The sequence below is a fragment of the Scardinius erythrophthalmus genome (assembly GCF_964197995.2).
Source record: "Scardinius erythrophthalmus genome assembly, chromosome: 23".
Taxonomy (NCBI): domain Eukaryota; kingdom Metazoa; phylum Chordata; class Actinopteri; order Cypriniformes; family Leuciscidae; genus Scardinius; species Scardinius erythrophthalmus.
This window is the reverse complement of record NC_138243.1, coordinates 16,659,568-16,683,120: the sequence shown is the minus strand read 5'-3', so window position 1 is coordinate 16,683,120 and position 23,553 is coordinate 16,659,568. Positions and strand designations below refer to the sequence as shown.

Genomic DNA, 23,553 nt, shown 5'->3' with positions numbered 1-23,553 from the left:
TATAAATGTTTAATAATAAAAAAAAAGCACTAGTGCGAGTGGTTCGTGGAGGTCTGGTTATATCAAAGTCTACAGATAAAGACAGATTTGTTAATTGTTAAGTTGGCGCGCACTAATTATTTTATATTTATAGTGAATTAAATTTGTATGTAATTTATAGATATGTGTTTGCTAACTGTTATTGGGGTGCCAATATTTAGAAATCTTAAAAAATCAGATTCATTATAGCAATGAATGCATAAAAAAGGTAATTTCAAGTATTATTAAAAATCGTTTATACATCACACCTTCCAGCTAAAAATGGTTACCACAGTTAATGTTTTGCTTTAGTTCTTTAGTTTTGCTTTAGTTATGAGAAATGTTCCGAGTCTTTCTGTAATTACGTGTGGTTTGCTGGACTAACTGGCACTAGCCACAGCACTTCCACATTATTGGTTTGATTGCTTCTGTTCTAGTTATTTGTATGCTAAATTATTAAATGTAAATTATTAATATCATTAAAAATGGTTCACTTATATTGTAACTAACAAACAATAATTATTACATAATCAATTAAATTATTTGTATTGTGTGAAAACAATAACTGTGGCAGTTATGGTATCTGGTCATTTTGTCATCTGACCTTCCAGGGTACGCGCGTTCATCGGGAGCGCTCTTGCAAGAAACAGTGGACGCGCGCTCCCGACGTGCGGTACTAATCATGGCTGCCCTCAGTAAGTCCATACCGCATAGCTGCTATGAGATAGGACACACATGGAGTACCTCATGTACGAATTCCACCCTCCAGGTGACAGCCGGTGCTCTGGAGGTCTCATTCAAGATATACGCTCCTCTGTATCTGGTGAGTGTATTTGCGCGGATCTAAATGTCAATTCACCCTGGCAAGGGCGCAGTTAGCCTGGTAGCTAAGTTACCTCAAGAGTCCTGCAGGACGATGCGAACGAGGGCCCGTAACAGTTGCTAAGTTATTTAGTAATAAAAACACAAAAGTCTGTCTCAACCCGTCGTGTTTTACATTTACTAGCATTCAAATCGTCCAGGAAAGGTCGTTAGCCTGATGACATGAGAGAGAGAGCGCTGCTGAATGATACGTTACTGATCAAACTGTCAAATGCTCATTTGCATAACTTTGTGCAAAACTTAAGCACTTTTGCTTTCATTGTTCATTGTCTTGTTGTTTAATGTTCACGTTTCCGCATTACAGTCTTCTTTGAATTATGTTGTGAATTGAAATGATGCTTGACATACTTAATTTGATGATAAACTAGCCTACCTTGGCTTGTTTGTCTGTTAGATTTGCACAATCATTCTCATTAAACTGAAACTGCAGATTTAAGATGAACTATTCGTTTATCAAAGCAAAGTTTAGGTTCAGATGTTTTATTTGGCCAGGATGTTCACTGTCTCACATTAATTTTTCTGTGGATAGCTATGTTATGTAGTACTCTTTTGGGGATATCGAGACTTGAAGGGCCCATTTTTTGAGATGTGTGGGTTTGTGGAGAATAGCCTAGGTATGTTAGTGTTCTCTTAATTGAGTAAGTTAATGTGTGGGGCTATTAGCTAATTAAACTAATTGATATCACAGGGTGGGTTAGTTGATTGTAAGACCTATATCCCTTCATCACATGTGTCCACCATTTGCCTGAAGAAGACCCAGTAGGGTCGAAACCAGGGCCGTGCACAGACATTTTAAGGGGCAGTGGCCTAAACCAAAAAAGGGGCACTATTTTTGGGGGGGTTGGCACACTACAAAGTGTGCCAACAACAGAAAATGTAGTTATTTGTATTAGATCTGATCAAGAGTACAATAATTTGATTAGACAAGCAGCTAATTCTAAGAACGTGGATATGTTGTACAGGGCTGGACTTAAAAAAAAAAAAAAAAATCGGCCCTGGCATTTTGGTCCAGACTGGCCCACTATATGATCATAAACTCCAATTCCTTAAAACTACTAATGCCATGTTATGAGTGAGTATAGGAACGAGTGAGAGTTAACAGATGAAATAAGTAAAAATTTGACATTTATTAATACAGCGATGAATTCTAAAACAAGCAATAAGCTGCACTGGCATATCAATACCAGTGTTTCTCACAGGATTTTTGTTAAAGCTGCGGTGGGTGGACCTCGGGTCCCCTAGGGGGGTTCGGGGGCATGCCCCCCCGTAAGAAAATTTTGTGCATTTTAATGTTAAATTCATCAATCTGGTGCACTTTGAGAGTTCAAAATTAAAAGCTCCAACCCATATTCAATGTGCAATTTAAACGAAAATTTCAAAACTCTTTTAGTTACAGTGTCTATTTACATTACACCTATAATAGTTATAATATTAATCACATGACAGTAATAGCCATATTTTGTAAAACAATAAAGGAAACTTTCATAATTAGTTTTGTACCAATTTCTTTACTTGGGCCTTTGATCTACGTGTTTCATGGACTGGTCTGTCAGAAGAAAAAAAAAAACCTAACGCTGACTTTTTCTGATGCATACACTGGCACAAACCCAGCACCGCCAATTAAGCAAAACAAAACGAATGGGCCGCCGATGTACAAATTTTATGGGCCGTGAAAAAGAAAAATAATGTATGAGTATGAGATGTATCGGCCCAAAAAGCACGTCGGCCCACCTGGAAAGTGTGCGGTATGTCCGATGGCCAGTCCAGCCCTGGTTGTACAAGTTGTTAGCACTCGTGAACTGTCGTATACTGTGAGTGATGCTGCGGAGCGAGCGGGAAAACCTGGAGCGGATTAGCGGAATCAGCGAAATGCTTTGAGCGGAGCGGTGGGGGGTGGGGAAGAGGGGCACCTCAGTCGATGAGGGCAGAGGGGCACCTCAGTCGATGAGGGCAGAGGGGCAGTGGCTCTAGCCACCGGGCCACCCCCCTGTGCACGGCCCTGGTCGAAACGTTGCATTTTTTTATTAAATATGGGAGCAAAGAGCAGTGTTGCGGACATCACCTTTTTTCACTTCACATTAAAACTTAACCAATCAGATTCGTGAATGAATCGTTTTTGGAGTTTTGGATCTTTTCAATGAATCGGTTGAATCTTTCTATCTAGAGAAATTTTGACACACTTGTTTTGGCTTGATTCATTCAGTGCCCCTTCCTATTGGTCCCTATCTCTAACGCTCACACCTAATCCTAATCCTAACCGTCATAGGGAGAAGCAGGGGAGTCATAATCTCATTGGGAGGGAGACAGATTTTGATGTCACACCTGATTGAACGATTTGTTCACGAATTTTGCCTTATTACGCCTAATTTGCCTAATAATGCTGTGCACTGATAAATCATTAATAATAAATACAGCAATATTCCATAAAAAATAATTGTCAGTTTTGATTGGCTAAATGCCACATCACATTAGTATATTTATTAATCAGGGAATGTTATCTTGTATGTACGTGCCTGTGATGACTTAGCACAACTGGCTGTCAGTCTTTATAGATCTGATAGAGGGATCATCATTTTGGATCAACTTTGGATGTGTCATTTGCTTCCATTGCAAAACCGCAGTTCATAGTGGTGCAACACCTGAACTGTAGGAACTGTACAGTCTATCATTAGACAGTAGGTCAGTGGTATTTGGATGACAAACCACAGTATCAGCATCTACAGAAACCAGTGTGTTTGTGTAATGCCACAACAAAGGTTACAGCCAATGTCATATTGAAAATGTACTGTAGTCTATTGTGCCACATAAGCTCTCAGTGCATTCTTTTTCCTTTAAAGTTGGCATGAAACCAAAGTTGGACGGGTCTTGATTTTGTCCATGGGGAATTAATTGGATGGTTGGATCATTGTCGTTTGCTATTGATTGATCATGTGAGTGACAGGTTGTCCCGCCCTCGTGCCAGAAGAGATGTCACTGCAAGAGGGAGGAGAAGTTATTTTGATCAAAGATTACGAGGCTGCATGAATTTAATAAAATGATGTGAACGGATAAATCATTTATAATAAATACTGCAATATTCCATAAAAAAAATAAGAATTGTCCATTTTAATTTCAAGGTGACTTTAAAAGCTCAGAGTAAAATCCGAAATGGATTATTTGAATAACAGGAAATATCCTCAACATTCAATAGATTTTTTTTTTTTCTGTGTTCCAGATTGCAGCCATTTTAAGAAGGAGGAAAAAAGATTATTACAAGAAAAGGCTGCTTCCTGAGATCCTGCAATCCACGTCTTTCCTGACCGCAAATGGAGGCCTCTACATTGCGTTTTTCTGCATTCTCCGGTAATCTTAACCAAATTCTGCTAACAAGCAATACTTGGAAATGTTTGCTGTCCCACGTGTACTGTTGCTGCAACAAGAGCTGTAAAGCAACCTTTGAATCCATGTCCTTATCAGCTGTTCAGAGTCTACGCTCATATTCGTCCAAATAGGATTGTTAAGACCATTGACACATCAAATAAGTGATGTACTGAGATAAACTTTTGGATTTATGACCGTTATTCTGCATGACCGGTTCAATGGAATGAAGCGCACTTAATTTGTGAATACATTGAAATCCCTTCTAAATTAGACAAATATTCAGCAGTGATATTATCCTCGGTTGAAAGCACGTCAGTTAGCTTTGTTTTGTAGTTTATGAATATAAATGACCTACTGTCCTTTCCATTGTTTCCTTTCTTTTTCTTCTGTTATTCAGGAAGCTGTTGGGACGTTTCTACTCCTGGTCGGCCGGCTTTGGGGCGGCACTGCCGGCCTCATACATCGCCATACTAATAGAGCGGAAAAGCAGGTTAGCCCTTTCATGCTGATCAGATTTCCTTTTACACAAATTTCATGCAAAGTTTAAACTACATTTATTACGCAACTTCTGAAAAAGTAGAGAAGCTCTGAATCAAAACACAGGCAAAAAAAAGAGCAGAAACAAGTGATTAAAGCAGTGCTTATGCACGTTATAGTCTTTGGGGGGAAAAGATTGATTTTCTCAGCTTTTTGTTCAAAATGTTGCTTTTTTTTATGAAACCCACTTTCAATTGTTGATAAAAGAGAGCATGAAGCGAGAATAAAACTTTCTTAAAGTCAGGTGGATTCTGATTGGATGTCAGTGTTTTTATCATTTATCAGCTGGGAAATTGTTCTGAAAGTGATTCCAACAATATTTTTCTGCTGTGTAATTATTGTTATAGTTGTGGTGTGGATGTATCTTTTTTCATATAATTAAAGCAATTTAATCATTCTTTGATTATTACAACTTTATTGTTATCGTCCTTTGTGTGACTGGGCCTTAACATCGCAAAAAGGTTAGAGATCCTATGTAATTTGTCTGTGTTCTTATGCAGGAGAGGACTTCTTACAATTTACATGGCAAACCTGGTAAGACGATTCAGCATCGCTTCTTTTCAGTTCCACTGTGTTAAGTCTTCTTGACAGTTTTTTCATACTTGCTTGACCATATCCTGGCAGTTGTCAACATTGCATCTGTTATCTGTCACTTATGTTACTGTTTCTGGAAAGCTGTGATTAAAAAATGTCTGTTTCAAGGAACCCTCAGCTAATTTTGATCTAAAGTGCTCTGTGTTATTTCCAGGCAACGGAGACGATTTTTCGGATGGCTGTCGCGAGGGGTCTCGTTAAGCCTATGAAACATGGAGAGGTACGTTAGTTATGTTAACGTTATAATTGAATTAATACATTTATTCAGCACAGATGCATTCAATTGATTAAAAGCAACAGAACTGTTTTTACCCTGATCACAGCGTTTTGTTTGATGTCTATCTCATATTTTCAAATTTTTTCCCCCTAGGTTCTTCTCTTCTGCTTGACTGCATCTCTCTACATGTTTTTCTTCAGGTATGTTGGTCAGCTTACTGGTTCCCAGCCCTGGTTCTGGAAGACGCCAGCACTGGCTATCTCGTTTATTTAACACAACATCTTCTCATTAGTAGAGGCTCCAAGACTTGCTAAGGTTCTCCAGGACCAGCATTAAAGGGATAGTTCACCGAAAAATGAAAATTCTGTCATTTACTCCCCCTCAAGTTGTTCCAAACCTGTATGAATTTCTTTCTTCTGCAGAACACAAAAGATATTTTGAAGAATATTGGTAACCAAACAGTTAATGGTCCCAATCGACTTCCATAGTATAGAAGAAAACTACTATGGAAGTCAATGGAGCCCATTAACTGTCTGGTTACCAACATTCTTCAAAATATCATCTTTTGTGTTCAGCAGAAGAAAGAAACTCATTTGGGTTTGGAACAACATGAGGGGGAGTAAATGATGACCGTATTGTCATTTCTGGGCGAACTATCCCTTTAAGACGGACAAGCACACTCTTCAGAACACATATATAGTTGTTCGATTACAAACTTTGACCCTTCCCATTTCTGGTTTTATCTTCAGATGCAAAGACGGACTGAATGGCTTTGCTTTCTCTTCCTTAAAGTAAGTTTATCATTTATATGACTTCTGTACATACTGCTTAAATTTCCAAGGATTTTCTGTTAATCCTAAGGCCTCCTAGGAAACACTGTTCAGAGTTTAAACTCATGTCAGGCTGCTAAAGGAGATTATGTGTCTGGCTGTGGCAGATTTATAGTTGGGAAGGAGGAGATCCCGACACACTCTAGCCTGGCTGAGCACGCGTACGCACAGGGTTCAGAGAGAGACGCGCAGCCACCGGATGAGGGACCAGAGCACACGCCTGCCTCCAGGGGGAGCTGCATCACAGCATTTGCACGCAAACTCCTAGACTCTATGTGAGTGAGATACACATCTAGAAAACATACATTTCAAACTTGTATTCAAGACCGGTATTTTTGACAGAAAAATTAATTTAATTCTATACGATACCGCCAAGTTATTATATAATTAAACATTAAAACTTAGTTAAAACAAATTTTTTTATTTGACATAATTACTTAAAGACTTTTTAATTCATGGAAAAATTAAGGAAAAAAAATGATATTTAGAACTGTCAAAGTAAAATAAATTAATTGTGAACTAAGTTTACTCTTTTATCAAATGTCGTGTTATTCCTTTTTCTTTTGAATGACTTTTAGAATTTATGAGGTCAGTTTATTCTATTGACCACAGTAATAAAATACAAATTAAAACCAAATCTGTATGTATATTTAAGAAAATAAATTATGTCATAAAAACTACACGCACACAATACCATTCAAAGGTTTGGTGTCAGTACGATTTTTGTGCTCACCAAGGCTGTATTGATTTTAAAGATAGATTAGAAACAGTAATATTGTGAAATATTTACAACAATTTGAAATAACTGTTTTCTATTTTAATATATTTTAAAATGTAATTTATTCCTGTGATGCAAAGCTGAAATTTCAGCATCATTACTCCAGTCTTCAGTGTCACATGATCCTTCAAAAATCATTCTAAAATGCTTATTTAATGCTCAAGAATCATTTCTTCTTATCAAAGTTAAAAACAGTTGTGCTGCTAATATTTTTGTGGAAACTGTGAGGCTTTTTTTTAGGATTATTTGGTGAATGGAAAGTTCAAAAGAACAGCATTTATTTGAATTGGAAATCTCTTACATTATAAGACTTTTCTTAATGTATTTGCTGTCACTTTTGATCAATTTAATGCATCCTTTATCAATACAAGTATTAATTTATTTTTTTATATATCTTTTTTTATTACTGACCACTATGTATCACCAACAATGTCACGATACGATAAGCATCACGATACTAAAGCCACGATACGATACGTATCACGATATGGATCAATTTGGAAATTTAAATTTCTTTTGAGCAGAGTTTAGTAACAGTAATATCTGTTTATTGAATAACCAGTGTTATAACTGTTGTGATAACTGAAAAACTATTTAGTTTTTGTCATAAAAAAAACTAGTTAAATGAAATAAAAAAAATAGTCAGAAAAAAGCTTAGAATGGTTCTTCCTTATGGTTTTTTCTTCCTAAGTCTTTGCCTCAACTGAAATGACAATTATAGTGACACTGAAGCGTGTCAACAATGCTCAAAGACTAAACAAAACTTAAAACATACCATAAAAGCAAAAACTGTAACAGCTTAAATTTAACTTAGTTTTCTCAAACTCTTTTAAACACATAGTATTTAACAATTTGGTCCTAAGTGTTGGAATGTCCACCAAACAAAGTCATTTCTTCACATTACATTGAAATCATTTTTATGCAGAAACAACAATTGTTCGACAATGCTCAGGGTTAAAAACTGTCTGTGAAGGAAAAGAGTGACAGAAGAATGTCTTGCTTAACTTCATCATACAACCGGAATTGCCGTTTCTTTTAAAAACTGAAGTGTTGGTATTGTGTAGCGTGGCTCACACTCGTGAAGAAATTGTCTGAAGCTATTATTCAGGCTCTAAATCCCGATTTATGAAATGCATTAATGCATTTGTAGTCTTGTCTTTTGAGATTGATTTCAATCTTTAAAAACATTTGTAAAAAGTAGCACATATAAATACAACAGAATAAAAATAGCCTACCAATAAAGAGAATAGTCTTTGAATAGGTCTAGCACTAGTATTCAGAAATACTACAGAAACTGAATAAAGTAATCAAATGTAAAATAACACTGGGTAGTATTTTAGTCCTGGCTAAATTAAATACATAAGTTATTAATCCAGATTCCTTAAAATTAAAGCTATCTTTTGTTGTTTTGACAACAAAATGAATGACAGACACATATGGCTGCTGTCACTTTAAGAGCTAGTGCACGGATCCTGTTTTCATTATACTGTCACATGCGTTTTATGCTTTTTTTAAGACATAACCGACTGTGTTTATAGGATACTCACCATTTTTTAGATCATTTTGCGTGTTTTTGTCTGTTAAATCGATATAATATACGAAAAATAACTTTTGTTTCTCACAAGCTGTTTGAGGCGGAATTTCCTGCATTATAAGTGGGAGACCTGCGGGAAATTATGCACAATACCCGCAATCCTGCACCGAAATTCGAGCCCTGAATTGGCTATTCAAAAACACAACGGTATCGATACGCGCATCGTCAGGAGTTCATGCTGATGTATCGTTGTATCGACATTCTGAGCACAGCCCTACTGACCACAAATAAAAATTTACTACCTCATGCCGTGCTGTTTCATACATTTATAATGGGAAAAAAATGGTTTTACTTCCATTTGCCACTTTGTGAGTTAATTTTTATTCCTGGTTGTTCAGTCAGCAGTCAGCTTCATTGTCATGTGTGAATGTTCCCCTGCTTCATAAGGTATTGTGCATTTGCATTCATTGTGCGTGTGTTGTCCCCTTTAGATGCAAACATGGACCCAGGCATAGATGTTGCAAACACTATCAGGACAACTGCATCTCCTACTGTGTTAAAGTAAGAGTCTGAGACCACCAAACCTGCTGTCTTTCAAACCATCCATCTGTTTGTTCTGAGCATATGTGTTTGAATGGGAGAGAGACCGAATGCGAATGCATAAACATGTAGCATTCATCTGGGTGAAAGGCTCTGTTGATATAGCAGTGCCCTTTGCTCACTAATTGGCAGCTGATGTGAAGTTGCTGGATGGTTTCTGGAGAGCAGCTTCTGAGATGTTTGCTTGTGTTTTTAAAGGGTTTCATCCGAATGTTCAGCGTGGGTTACCTCATTCAGTGCTGTTTGAAGGTTCCATCAGCATTCAGACAGGCCTTCACCAAACCCTCTCGTCTGCTCTGGCTGCTCTACAACAAAGAGAACTTCCAGCTAGGAGCTTTCCTGGGATCTTTTGTCAGTATATACAAGGTACTTCATCTCCACTAAGATCCAGTGCTTGTCTTTCCTATGAGACAGCAAGATTCTCTGCAACTTGTAGGGGGTTTTGTTTCCTTCACCTTTCTTAGTAACATATTTTTCAGATGTGATATTTCTATCTCTTCATCTCACTTCCATTTTATGACAGGGCACAAGCTGTTTACTGAGATGGATGCGGAACCTGGACGACGAGCTCCATGCTCTCATAGCAGGTAAATTGTGTTTTGAACCCCTTTCCTTTTGCACAGCCATTAGAGATTCTCAGCTCACCTTTTTCTCCATCTTATCAGGTTTTCTTGCCGGCACGTCAATGTTCTTCTACAAGAGCACCACTATCTCCATGTACCTCTTCTCTAAACTAGTGGAGGTAAGAATTATCTTGTTTTTTAGTGGTTTCAAATGAAGTAGGGCTTCTCAATGATGTGTCTGGTTCAGTGTTTGCTTTTGGCTTGTCAGAGTTCTTCTGAAACCCTCTACCTCCCCAGCTCCACCTGCCTAGATCTATATATACACACATACAGATGTTTGCTTTGTTTTTTTGTGTGTTTATTATACTTTATTTTAAAGGATTTTTCAAGTAAAAACACAGAACAAACAACACTGGCTCGGAATACAAAAAAAAAAAAACGTACCTAAAAGTACATTAAAGGGGACCTATTATGCCCCTTTTCACAAGATGTAAAATAATTCTCTGATGTCCCAGTGTGTATGTGAAGTTTTAGCTCAAAATACCCAACAGAATTTTATTTACAGCACGTTTAAATCATTATTTTTTGGGTCTGTGAAAAACGCACCGTTTTAGTGCTTCTCCTTTAAATGCTAATGAGCTGCTGGTTCACGTCACAGGGGGCGGAGCCTAAGCAGCCGCGAATCCCGCGATCAGAGCTAGAACAGGGAAGATGATGATAATAATAAAACAGACAGTCACAGTAATGGTGTTCATTTCGACCATAAAAATGCCTACAGAGTCAGAGAATATATGCTGTATGGAGTTGGAAAAGGTATAGTTTAGTTTAATTACGATTATAACCTATTTGGCATTGCTTGTATACACTATTAATGCAAGCCTGCTGTAGGACTCCGTCTGACAATCTGAATTGTCTGAATGATGACACAAAATATACTGATGAGTTTAATAAGTTTACTGTATGTCACACAAAAGATGAAGCATCAGTTTTTTTTTCAGAAGATCGCTGTTAGAGCTGAGTAAACAGTATAAGAAGTGCATAAGTAACTTACATAAATTTCTGTAGAGTTGAGGGAGCATTTTCTTTGAAAACAAAATGAATCCACCTCGTCTTCACTGGCTGGCAGATTTCAAGAGTAAATAAAGAGAGCTATGTGAATGAATACATCCAGCTAAACCACCTTCAACGCTTGGGAGATGCTTCGACGCTTCTCGTGAGTGCATTGCTGCAGCAATGGCTGATGTGTAAACTCGCAGTGAACTCGATCAGGGCGGGTCTAAGTTATAACGGCGGTGTCAGTCAACACTCGTGGGCGGGGCCTGTGGCTTTAGTGATGTCACTAAAGCCACATTCTGAAAACGGGTCGTTTGGAGAGACTGCTTTTGATTTATGAAGATTAAAAAAAAAGGAGTGAGTGGATTTTTATCACTGTAGGGTGGTTGTGTACACACACTGCCAACACACATTTATGTCCAAACACCATACAAAAGTGAATTTTGCATAATAGGTCCCCTTTAATAAAAAGCTGCACAACAGACTAGGTGTCCAGTAGGGATATGCAGCCTAGACCTTAGAGAAGTCTTTGGGGGCCGACTGAGCTGTTAACTTGTCCAAATACCCGAGAAATGGACCCCAAACAGCGGAAAACTTTTCAATGGAATCAGTCCTCAAAATTCAAAGTCTTTCCATCTGTATGATAGAGATCATATCCATAATCCACATCTGGATGGAAGGGGGTGAGGGTGACTTCCAGTTCTTAAGCACAAGTCTCTTAGCCACGACCATACCCAGCATTAAGGACTGTTTCAATGCACCTGAAAGGCAAGAGGTGCGCTGTGAGAGGCCGAAGATGGCAAGTTCAGCATCCGGTGTAAGAGGCTTATTGTAAGCCTTGGAGTACCAGTCAAAGATGCTTGACCAAAATCCAGACAATAAAGGGCAAAACCAAAAAGCATGAGAAACTGTATCCTCTGCCCCCTTACACCTGTCACACATTGGTGAAACGGAGGGGAAAATTTTATGCAATTTAGCTTTGGTGTAATGTAAGCGGTGAATAACTTTGAACTGGATCAGTTGGTGTCTGCTATTGACTGAACAAGCATGTATCGTAGCCAAGCACCTGTCCCACGTGTCTGCTTTGTGTTTTTAAAGGGTCCCCCCACCCAATACAGTAAAACTGCCCATTTTAGAGTGGGCTTTTATTGTGGCCAGCCTAAGGCACACCTGTGCAATAATCATGCTGTATAATCAGCATTTTGATATGCCACACCTGTGAGGTGGATGGATTATCTCGGCAAAGGGGAAGTGCTCACTAACACAGATTTAGACAGATTTGTGAACAATATTTGAGAGAAATAGGCCTTTTGTGTACATAGATAAAGGCATAGATCTTTGAGTTCAGCTCATGAAAAATGGGGGCAAAAAAAAAAGTGGCGTTTATAATTTTGTTCAGTGTATTTATTTTTTTATTTAATCATTCAAATTATTATTTTTATTTAAAATATAACCCAGTGTATGTGTATACATTGTTAATAATCTGTTCACTGTCTTTTTAGACATTGTATTTCAAAGGGATCGAGGCAGGCAGGTTTCCTTACTTCCCTGAAGCTGACACCATAATCTATGCCATCTCCACCGCCATCTGTTTTCAAGCGGTGAGTTTAAAATGTTCTTTAAAATCTACCTAAAAGGACCTTCTGGATATCCAAGGACAGTTTTACACCAAGGGAAAATACAAACTACATTAAAATGCAGAAGCTGTTTGTGCCCGTGTGACTTATTGATGACTCCGTCATGAACTGAATGAGAATCAGGCCAAGTGCGGTTTAAATTAAAGTAAGGCAAAAATAGGTTTGCCAGGTTTTAAATTACAAAGCAATAAATTCAAGACAATTTCAAAAACCTACTGGAAACATGCCCATAGTTCATGTGATTTATTTTGAAATAATTTTGTTTGATATGTCCTGGATGGATCTGATCAGGCGGTCATGGAAGTGCAAAATCTGAGACCATCATACTGGAAGTTTCTACTGCGGTTGACAAAGGGCAGGTGAGTATTAAAGGAAAATCTGTTTGATTATCAAGTCCCATTATGCATATGAATTGTTGAACACATAAAGTTATGATTTCTTTGTTCAGGTTTGCTCTGATGAACAGAAAAGTGCTTGATGTTTTCGGGACCGAGGCTTCCAGACAGTTTGGTGACTACACGCCTAAACTTGACCCCAGATACGTGCTGTGTCCCATCGACATGGACGTGCAGTTGGGCTGACAGACCCGTGGGCACTTGTGAGATGTCTTCACATAGACCAACAATGACACGAAGGCACGGAAAGCTCTTGCACACAATCTCTCTGTCTTACATTCTCTCGGCCTGGCGCTCATTAAATGTGAAGTGAAAGTGTAAAGGCAGTTATACGTTTACGTTAATGTGGATCTGAAACATTTTGCAATGTAATTACCGCAGGCAAGATGTGACCTCTCTGTACACACATTATAAGCATTTGAAAATGATTTGAGGTTTATAGGATAATGGTGGCTTATTGGATTCTCAAGGGCAGAATGACAGACCAGGAATGTGTTCACACTAACTCAGCAATTCCTGAACTCTTTGGGATTTGACCTGCAACCTCTGTGTTTTTTAGTCTGTAGCATTAACTAATCGGCTTTGAGAATATAAAATGATTTTAATTTTCTTGTTTAGTTAGGAAAATTCAGACTGTTGTTTACAGCACAACGTCGGCCATCTTAAAAGGTGATGCTGGATTATTTTTGGTCATTGTCGTTTCAAATCCTACCAAAAACGATCAAATCTGTAATTAACTGTCTGCCATAGTCAGGAAATGCGGGTTCAGCCAATGTAAAAAGATCTTGCTGACATCAGGGTTGTGTATGATCTCTTCTGTCTTTAGCGTGCACTTAATTCTTGTACAGATAATTTGAGACCTTCTGGTAAGTAGAGGCTTTTATGGAATGTTATTAGTACAGAACTACACATTTACTACCCACCTTTTATTGCAGGTTTATTATTTGCAAATATTCTTTCAGGAGAGATAAGCAGATTAAAACTCATCTTAATGGACTTTCACCTTCATTTTCAGTAGCAAATCTTTTTTTTTTTATAATAATAATATAGTGTAAAATCTGACAATATAATCGCAGTATTGCTGTTTTTTTGAAATGTAATTTATGTAAAAAGAAAAAAAGAAAGCCTTATGTCTTTGATGTTTGTATAAAAGCAAAAGCTTTTATATTAAAAAATGTTCAGATGAAATAAGGTCTAGTGTTTTATTTAGCTATATATATACACAAGCGCACCCACGCACATGCACACAGAGTGCCTGTCAAAGGTTTGGCAACATTACAATTTTTTTATGTTTTGAGAGAAGTATCTGCTGCTCAACAAGGCTGCATTTATTTAATAAAAAATACAGTGAAATATTTCAAAATAATATATTTTTAGTGCAGTTGTGAAACGGTGGAATACATTTTTGTGGAAATGTTTTTTATCAGGATTCTTTGATGAATAGAAAGCTCAATGAATAACAATTATTTTGCATTTATTAAAAAACAGAAAATCTTTTGTGACATTATAAATGTCTTCACTGTCACTTTTGATCAATTTAATGCATCCCTGATGAATAAAAGTATTAATCCCGCTCTTTTTTTTTATTTTACCACAAATATTTGAATGGTATCATTATTTCCACAAAAAATGTTAAGGAACAAGAACTGTTTTCAACATTGATAATAATAAATGTTTCTTGAGCAGCAAATGATTTCTGAAGGATCATGTGACACTGAAGACTGGAGTAATGATGCTGAAAATTCAGCTTTGCATCACAGGAATAAATTACATTTTTAAATGTATTCAATTATACATCAGTTCTTTTAAATTGTAATATTATTTCACAATATGACTGACTAATAAATATATAATTATGACTAATAATCATGTTGTCTTCTTAAAGATTGATTTGGATTGGTTTAATAGTTTAACATGCTATTTAGATGAGTGATACATTGAAAAAAAAAATATATATATATATATATAACCGATTTGTTCAAACGTCCACTGGAGGGCGATGTTATACTCCGTTTAAATCGCAGATCATCCAATATTTGAATCCATGAGTGCACTAATTAATTTAAAAACATTAGCAAGACTAATATAGGTGTTTATTTATAAACAGAGATTATAATTGTAGTATCTTTATTTCTAGTAGTAGACCAACTTAATACTGAAACTTTGTTTATTTGCATCCAAAATAGACTTTTTAAAAGTATATATGTATTTTCATTGTATCTTAAATTATGGCCCTGGACGACAAAATTCAGTAATTGTCCATCGAGGAGAGGCTCTGAATCTTCTCAGTGTTGCACTTTGTATTCAGTTCACATGATCCTCCTGACGCAGCAGAAATTGTCTTCGAAATGGTTACAAATTGCTTTGTTTTGTCCTCTCACTTTCACATTGTCTTTATTTACAGACAAGCATTTGTGTCCGTGCTTCTCGACTTTCTGTCCAGTCTCCGGCCTTCTGAGCGGCCCAGTGTGAGAGTCATGTCTAGTCTTGAGAGAGGATCTGTTCATGCCTGTTCATGAACAATGATTCATTTGAACTGGTGGATAAGTGAAAACTCAGAACGCTCAAAAAAGACATTTGACCTCTACATGTATATATTTGCCAGACTATTCTGCAGCTCACTGATAAAATGCACTGTACATTTTGGAATCAAACCAGTGACCTTGACATTGCTGATGTCATGCTTATAAGTTGAGCTACTGTATGTAAATTAAATGGCATTCTTCTTTCTTGATAAATGAATAACATTTTCATCTCCGTTCTGTTGATGGAAAAGGGATGGAATTATGTGTGAGATGCCTTTAAGACTGTCCTTACCGCATCTCCAAGGAGAAATATTAATTTGATCTCCGATTTCTGGTGACGATTCTCATTTTCACGGTTATTTCTTAACCGGAGAAAGAGCTGAAGGACAGATATCCATGCCGTGGTCTCAAAACTTCCAGAGCAAATCTACGCATTAACGCAAATGGGAGAGCCGTCTTTAATTGTGCCAGTATTTTTGCAGTGACCTTCAGCACAGATGTAGCAAACTTTCTCTTGATTCACGTCCTTCATGCTGAGATTTCCCACAGGGCCCTTTAAAAATAACTGGTTGATCTAGAAGTTTCGGTGAGCACTTTTCAGGTGCTGGCCAATCAATCACTTTCAGCTGTCTCCATGGCAACTGAATCTCATCAAACAGTCTGAAGGATGAGAGTGTGAATGTGTGCGGCCAGAGTGTGCGTTTATTGAACATCATCCATATACTGTACATGCAGCAGCTGAGCATTCCTCAAAATGTACAAAAGCTGCAGCGTTTCTACAAGGTTACTAGGAGGGCTGCAAACTCTCTTTGTCTCAGTTCCAGTGCTGTCTCTCTTCTTCACACTTGTCTGGGACCTGATCCAGATGAATCGAACCCAGGTGCAATGTCAAGCTGTCATGTTTGTTAGAAACCGGCGAGAGGTGTGTGTGTGTGTGCGTGTGGTTAGCCTCAGATGCACACCTAATCATGGCATGTCCTTTCTTGCCTGTGCCTCCAGGTTGTCAGGATCCATGGCAGAATGAGGCCACACAAATGCTCTGATCAAAGTGATGCGGTTATGTCTGCTTGCTGTTGTATTGATGTCAGAGAAGTCGTCTTGTGTTGTCGCTACACTTTGGATTGATTTGGCTTGAGAATATTTTACCAGCTTTAACCGTCGCAGAAGAGCGGTTGGCTGACCTGCAGGGATTTTATGGACCAGCAGACAAAATCTATAATAAAATCTAATCTACTTAAGCCTATTTTAACACATTTATTAAATGAGACCCGGGATGTTAATGAGTCTGGCAGGTATCGAGTGAGGAATACTCCAGGCAGACTGCTGAGGAGATTAATACTACTCACCACATTCATTAACTCATAATCCCCTCCTCATTGAAAGTCTGTTTTGTAAAAAGTAATGGGGCATTTTGCATGGCAGCTTATTTGATTTTTAAATCAGGCAGAGGAAAGCCAATGTTATTATAGAAGTATTTGGAGATTATTATACAGTGCCCTCCATAAGTATTGGGACGTTAAAGGGTTAGTTCACCCAAAAATGAGAATTCTGTCATTAATTACTCACCTTCATGTTGTTCCAAACACATAAGGATTTCATTTCGGAACACAGAAGAATAGAAGACAAAGAATTTTTCCTTCAATATGAATCCAATGGTTTAGTCCAAATTTTCTGAAGAGACATGACTGCTTTATATGATGAACAGATTGAATTTAGGCTTTTATTCACATATATATACATTTATCAGTGAACATGAACAGAAGCTCAACCGAACCTGCTTGATGCGTGAGAACAAACATCATTGGTTCTAGCAGAAGCTCAAACGTGCTGCGTAACACGAGAATGAACCTCATTGGTTCTCACACGTCAAGCGAACATGTTTGAGCTTTCGTTTACCACAACTGATGTGTGAGTTGATGAATGTTTATTTGTGAATAAAAGCCTAAATTCAATCTGTTCATCATACAAAGCGATCATGTCTCTTCAGAAAATTCTGACTAAACCGCTCTTATGGGTTTGGAATGACATCAGGGTGAGAAAATTATGACAGAATTTTCATTTTTGGTTGAACTAACTAAGACAAAATCGCTTCGTTTGCTCAGGAGTCAAGAAATCACTAAATATGATTAAAGCATGAAGTCAAAAGTACAGAATGTCACATTTCATTTATTAGCCGTTTCAACACATACATGTTTTACCAAGTAACAATTACAGCCTTTTAGAGGACTTTTATCTCATTTTAGTTACATTTTTATATTATTATTTTAGTTTTATATTATATTATTTTAATTTTAGTATTGGGTATTGCAACCCATTGCAAATGTACAAGTTAGAAGCTAGTATTTAGTTGCAAATCCCTTGCACACAATCACAGCAGTGAGTCTTTGACCCGTAGACAGCACCAGACTCTTGGTTTCATCCTTTGAAATGCTTTTCCAAGCCTATAATGCAGCCATGTGCTTGTTTTTGGGGGAGTTTCTGCCTTTAGTCTCTTCTTCAGCTGGTGAAATGCATGTTTGGTAGGATTTAAATCTGGAGATTGACTTGGCCAATGTAAGACCTTCCATTACTTTCCCCTGTTAAACTCCTTGATTGAGTTGGCAGTGTGTTTTGGGTCATTGTCCTCTTGCAATATTAAAGAGTTTCCCAATGAGTCTGGTGGCATTTTCTTAAACATTGGTAGCCAAGATGGTTTTGTACACTTCTGAATTCATTCTGCTGCCGCCATCATTTATTAAGTCATCAATAAAGATGAGTGAACCTGTTCCAAGGGCAGCCATGCATGCCCACGCCATGACACTACCTCCGATGAGGCTTTAGATCATTTGCAGTTCCTTTTTTTCCTCCACACTTTTGCTTTCCCGTCACTTTGATGAAAGTTCGTCTTTGTCTCATCTGTCCATTAAACTGTTCCAGAATACAGGCTTATCTCTGTGCTTTCTTGCAAACTCTAATCTGGCCTTTCTATGTTTGGTGCTGATCAGAGGTTTGCATCTTGCTGTGTAGCCTCTGTAATAATTATTCTGTCGAAGTCTCCTGTAAACGGTAGATTGTGAGACCATTTCAGCTTTCTGGAGATTGGTGATTTTACTGACACTTATTTTAGGGTTCTTTTTCACTGCTTTTATGATTTGTCTGTCATCAGCTGCTGTTGTCTTTCTCAGCCGACCTGTGGTGTGTTTTCCAAAGCCAATGTGACCATGGTTGCAAGTTCCGTCGTAATCAATAGAGTTCAATGGAACATGCAACCAAAGTTGGCTAACAATGCTTTTGGGAAATGCACCCAGTTGCTGAAGATGCCAGTGGTTTCTTTCTTTTTCAGAACATTCCAAACTGTTGATTTGGCTATGTCCATTGTGTGTCCTAAAGGCTATCTCTAATTGAGTTCCTCTTTTTTTTAGCATCCAAATCAGCTCCCTCATCTTCATCCTGGCTTATGTGGTTTGTCCCTAAACGCAAGACTCAGAATGCAGAAGCAATGGATACTACTTATTCCCTGCGTTTAATGTGAACAATTAATGCAACAGGACACAGCTGATCACTTAAGGGCTGTTTACATGACACCGTTTATAACTAAAAACTTAAAACATTTTACGTGTTTTGGCCGTTTTATTTACATGCAATGACGTTTTGGGAGCCTGAAAATGAAAAGTTGTGAAAACGGGTTTTTAAAAGTGCAAGTTTTTGAAAACGGTCTCTGTGTAAACAAAAACGCGAACCTCTGAAGACGATGACGTTACGCACGTGCGTATTATGTGTTCAATCTATAGTGTTTCATTGCCATCTAATTGCCTGGCAGCAGAATACAGCTTTTTTTAGTCGTTTTTGCGGATCCGTGTGAATGGGGATCGTTTTGACGATGTCGTCTATGCGCGGAAAACTCAATGGAAAAACGTCTCTGTTTTAAGCATATCGTTGTCGTGTAAACGTGCCCTTAACGAACCCAATTGTTCGAACACTTATGCTCAAATTAGATTGAGGGATGAATCGTTTACACGACAACGATATGCTTAAAACGGAGAAGGTTTTCCTTAACAAGCATAAAACATAACATGTCCACCCTGTTGTGTCAAATTAAACTGGACATGAGAATGTTTTTGACATGAAAATATATTCTTCTTTAATGATAATTTTCTGCTAGCATGTCTTTCTTAGCTAGTAATGGCCTTTATTAGCTTAAAACATCCACCCTGTTACACTGCATTGTAAATAAGTCATGTAACAGGGTGGACAAGTCCCATAGACTGTGAACTGTAAAATATTTGGTCAGGATTTTTAGGTTATAGCCTGAGCTTGACCAGTGTGTTTTTAAGATAGACAGACATTATTGACAAGACTAAAAAAGGTTTTCAACAAACCTGCTCATTCCAAAATCAACCAAACTGTAGGAATAACCCATTTACGCCAGAACCATTATATGTTATTCAAATGTCTCAACAAATCTGCTTAAAGTCACCAGAGAGAGAGGGGAGAGTGCAGTTAATTAACACTTTTAGGTTTTAGTTTTACTTTCTTTTATGCGATTAGAAACTGACAACTTTTTCCTTCTATGAGAAAAATATCGTGAATGAATCAAAAGCTGAACGCTTTCAATCGCTGCCCACCTCATCACTACTAAATATTCGAACCGCCCTCCACAGCTCATTCATCATGGAGACATCCAAATTCATTCTTTCTCTCTTTTAATTAAACTCTCTTTCTATTAGACATGTCTGGAGGGCAAGGCCCAAGAGTGCCAAACAGAACAGAACGGGACACATTATGTCCTCTCTCATTCACTTGTGCTCTGTCTAATTACAGGAAAGAGCTGATTATACACCTCTGCTCTATGGCCTATTTGCAGAATCCACTGCAATACAAACCAAACTGCGAACAGTTTTTGTTCTCATAATGGTTTGGATGCGGAGCAGACTGACTTAGTCAGGACATTTTTAGCTGTATTCTGATCCCTCTGCGACCTAAACGGAGTTAAACATTACACATTACTGCTGTGTGGTCCTCATAAACCTGCAACATAACCATAAAATCTGGGACAAAATGTCACCCCCTTTGACTTTGTCTGGTGCCATGGAGTGGATGGAGAGGCCAAGGCAGACATAAATGAGCTTACTGGAGCCAGTGAGTCACTAGACCAGCCAATATAGGACATTATCTCCGGCCATGACACTGTCCTTGTGTTTTATGGGGAAAAGCAGGTCTTTTCTTGGTCACTTGGGTCTGATTGTAGTCTCTCTGTCTCTGTTTCACAATTGTGGACCTAGGCTGGTTTTGCTTTAGGATGCAGATTTTACACTAAATGGTGGCTAATAACTCAACACTGTTCAACAATTGTTTAATCATACAAACGTTATCCCAAAAAAATCAAACATTACAGTTTTTTTACAAAAACTTTGTGGACGTGGCTTAATTTTTTGTCAAAGTATAAAAATTATTAAATATTAGTGCTGCATGCACTGCCTGCATGGAATAACATTGCCTGGAGGTTCATTGGTCTGTTCAGATAGCAGAGACTTAAATGAATAAAATAAAATATTATTTATTTTATATTTAAAATGTAGTGCTGTCAAATTGATTTATCGCATTTTACATAAAAGTTTGTAAATACATTATGCATACGTATACACAGTGTAAATATATACATACACACATATATATATTAAAAACTTTTACGTTAGATGCGATTAATCGATTTGACAGCACTATTAAATCTAAAATAAAGAACAAATAATAATAAATAAACTATAATAATGAAAATTATTTAAATAAGCTAATCAATATAAAATATTTAATTTTATTAATTTACCCATTGTTTGTATCTGCTGCGATTAATGGTGATTAATCGATTTGTGAGTACTATTAAATATAAATTAAATAACAATAAAATGATTGAAATAAGCTAATCAATATAAAAAATATTTTATTTTATTCATTTAAGAATAGTTTTTCTGCTATCTGAACAGACCAATGATCCTCCAGGCAGTGTTTTTTTTTAGTATTGTTTAAGTACAATAGTGTTAATCAAAATTAATATTAATTAATATTTTGAATTGGCTTTTATTTTATATTTTCAAAAATGCGTGACTTTAGTGCAAAAAAAGTAGTGCAAATTTGTTCAACAACATAGATTCTTGATTCGTTCAGAAACAGAGAGACTAATCTGTTACACTATTTTCAACTCTCAAGTCTGCTTATTTGTTACGTTTGATTAAAATGACAATTAGCCACTTGGTTTTATGTTTTGTTATTTAAATGAATGATATTCATACATTTAAGTTAGGCCATTTTTCTAACAGTAAAAAAATCTTTTAACTGCCAACTTTGTCAAAATATATAGAATATAAAATATTCTGTTTTCATATGGCAACATTTAAATTTTCAATTATTTTAAGTTTTTAATGTTATTTACATTTTTTGTGTATTCCAGCTTAATTGCAACTAATGAAAATTATTTTTAATGATTTTTATTTTTAGTAATCAAACAACACTGCCATGAGGTCTATATAATTGTATACTTCCAGGTTGCATTTTATAACCCCCCCCCCCCCCCCCCCCCCCGAGCTGTACAGTTGTTATTCTTGACAGGCAGCTGTATCGGACAGATGTGCTGTCTAGCTCTGATGGGATATGTGCAGGCATATACTGTATGGTCTGTACCTCATTTAACATGAATCTATATTCTATATTGAGCACTGGCTGCTCTTGATTCACTCTAGTCCGTTGAGAGTCCACTCCGGGGTCTATTTCAAATGTCCCACTTATTGATGGAAGGAGGTGAGCTAGTCTTGCCTCAAGACAATGACAGACCTGTCATTTGAACAAAATGGCATGCAATGAACCCTGCAACTTTGTGAATTGAAAATGATCAATGAGATGCAAACCATGACAATATTAATGCAACATTTCGAAACCAAATCTGTCTTATTACTGCTGTTTTAGGAAAACACAAGTACGTCACACACCTGAGCAGTAAAAGATTCAGGCTTGCGCTCGACTGATGTCGTCACCACACATCCTCCTCCAGCGCAGCCTGTTTTGACTGACATACATTTAGAAGTCTGTCAAATATCTGTCACTTCAGACAGAAGAGACAAAATGTGTTCATTGATTCCTGAAATAGCCCTGAGAGTTGATCCAATAACAGGGACAACTTGCATATTCAGCATCATGACTCCATCAGCATCATTCTACTCATCTTTAAACAGGAAATTAAACTACTGTCATTTCTACAATAGATATGAAGACTCACCAACCTTAAAATATTGACACATTTGCAGATTGTGCATTTAAGACTAGATTTTGACATTTTCTGAAGAAATTATGAAGAGCGCTTGCCCATGCATGCAAAACTTGTTGCAACATGCTAAGGTGTTGTGGGTGGTTGCCAAAGAAATTGCAATGTGGTTGTTAAGGTTTTGAGAGTGTTTTTGGGCACCTTGTAATGTGGTTGCTACCAGGGTTACTATGCTGTTGCTAGGGTGTTTTGAATGGTTGCTAGGGTTGCTATGCGGTTGTTAGGGTGTTATGAGTGGTTGCTATGGAGTGCTAGGGTGTTCTGAGTGGTTGCTAGGGTCACAATGCAGTTGGGTGTTTTAAGTGGTTGCTAGAGCTGTTAGGATGTTCTGGGTGGATGCTAGGGTTGCTCTGCAGTTGCTAGGGTATTCTGAGTAGTTGCTAGGGTTTCTATGCGGTTCCTTGGATGTTCTGAGTGGTTGAAATGCAGTTGCTAGGGTGTTTTGAATGGTTGCTAGGATGTTCTAGGTGGATGCTTGGGTTGCTATGCAGTTGCAAGGTGTTCTGGGTGGTTGCTATCCAGTTGCTATGGTGTTTTGAATGGTTGCTAGGTTTGCTATGTGGTTGTTAGGGTGTTTTGAGTGATTGCTTTGTGGTTGCTATGGTTTCTATATGTTACTAGGATGTTCTGAGTGGATGCTAGGATTGCTATGCGGTTGCTAGGGTGTTCAGAGTGGTTGCTACGATTGCTATCCAGTTGAAGGGTTGCTATGTGGTTGCTGGGGTTGTTGCTTATCGAC

General features: G+C 37.5%; 1 protein-coding gene across 1 annotated transcript; it reads left to right on the top strand.

Annotated features, from left to right (window-relative positions):
• Nucleotides 1-607: 607 nt before the first annotated feature.
• Nucleotides 608-14,571, top strand: tmem135 (transmembrane protein 135). Its single transcript, XM_081354287.1, has 15 exons — nucleotides 608-841; nucleotides 4,115-4,242; nucleotides 4,658-4,750; nucleotides 5,298-5,331; nucleotides 5,546-5,611; nucleotides 5,762-5,808; nucleotides 6,358-6,399; nucleotides 6,546-6,713; nucleotides 9,242-9,311; nucleotides 9,549-9,716; nucleotides 9,874-9,937; nucleotides 10,016-10,092; nucleotides 12,469-12,567; nucleotides 12,895-12,962; nucleotides 13,052-14,571. The coding sequence occupies exons 1-15, from the start codon at nucleotides 701-703 to the stop codon at nucleotides 13,182-13,184; spliced, it is 1,398 nt and encodes a 465-aa protein (XP_081210413.1). The 5' UTR covers nucleotides 608-700; the 3' UTR covers nucleotides 13,185-14,571.
• Nucleotides 14,572-23,553: the final 8,982 nt, after the last annotated feature.

Bases quoted from the DNA above. Each gene is read 5' to 3' on its own strand.
- tmem135 (XM_081354287.1), top strand. From the start codon at position 701: ATGGCTGCCCTCAGTAAGTCCATACCGCATAGCTGCTATGAGATAGGA. The intron at 9,312-9,548 runs GTAAGAGTCTGA...GTGTTTTTAAAG, and splicing joins GCATCTCCTACTGTGTTAAA to GGTTTCATCCGAATGTTCAG. The intron at 10,093-12,468 runs GTAAGAATTATC...CTGTCTTTTTAG, and splicing joins TCTTCTCTAAACTAGTGGAG to ACATTGTATTTCAAAGGGAT.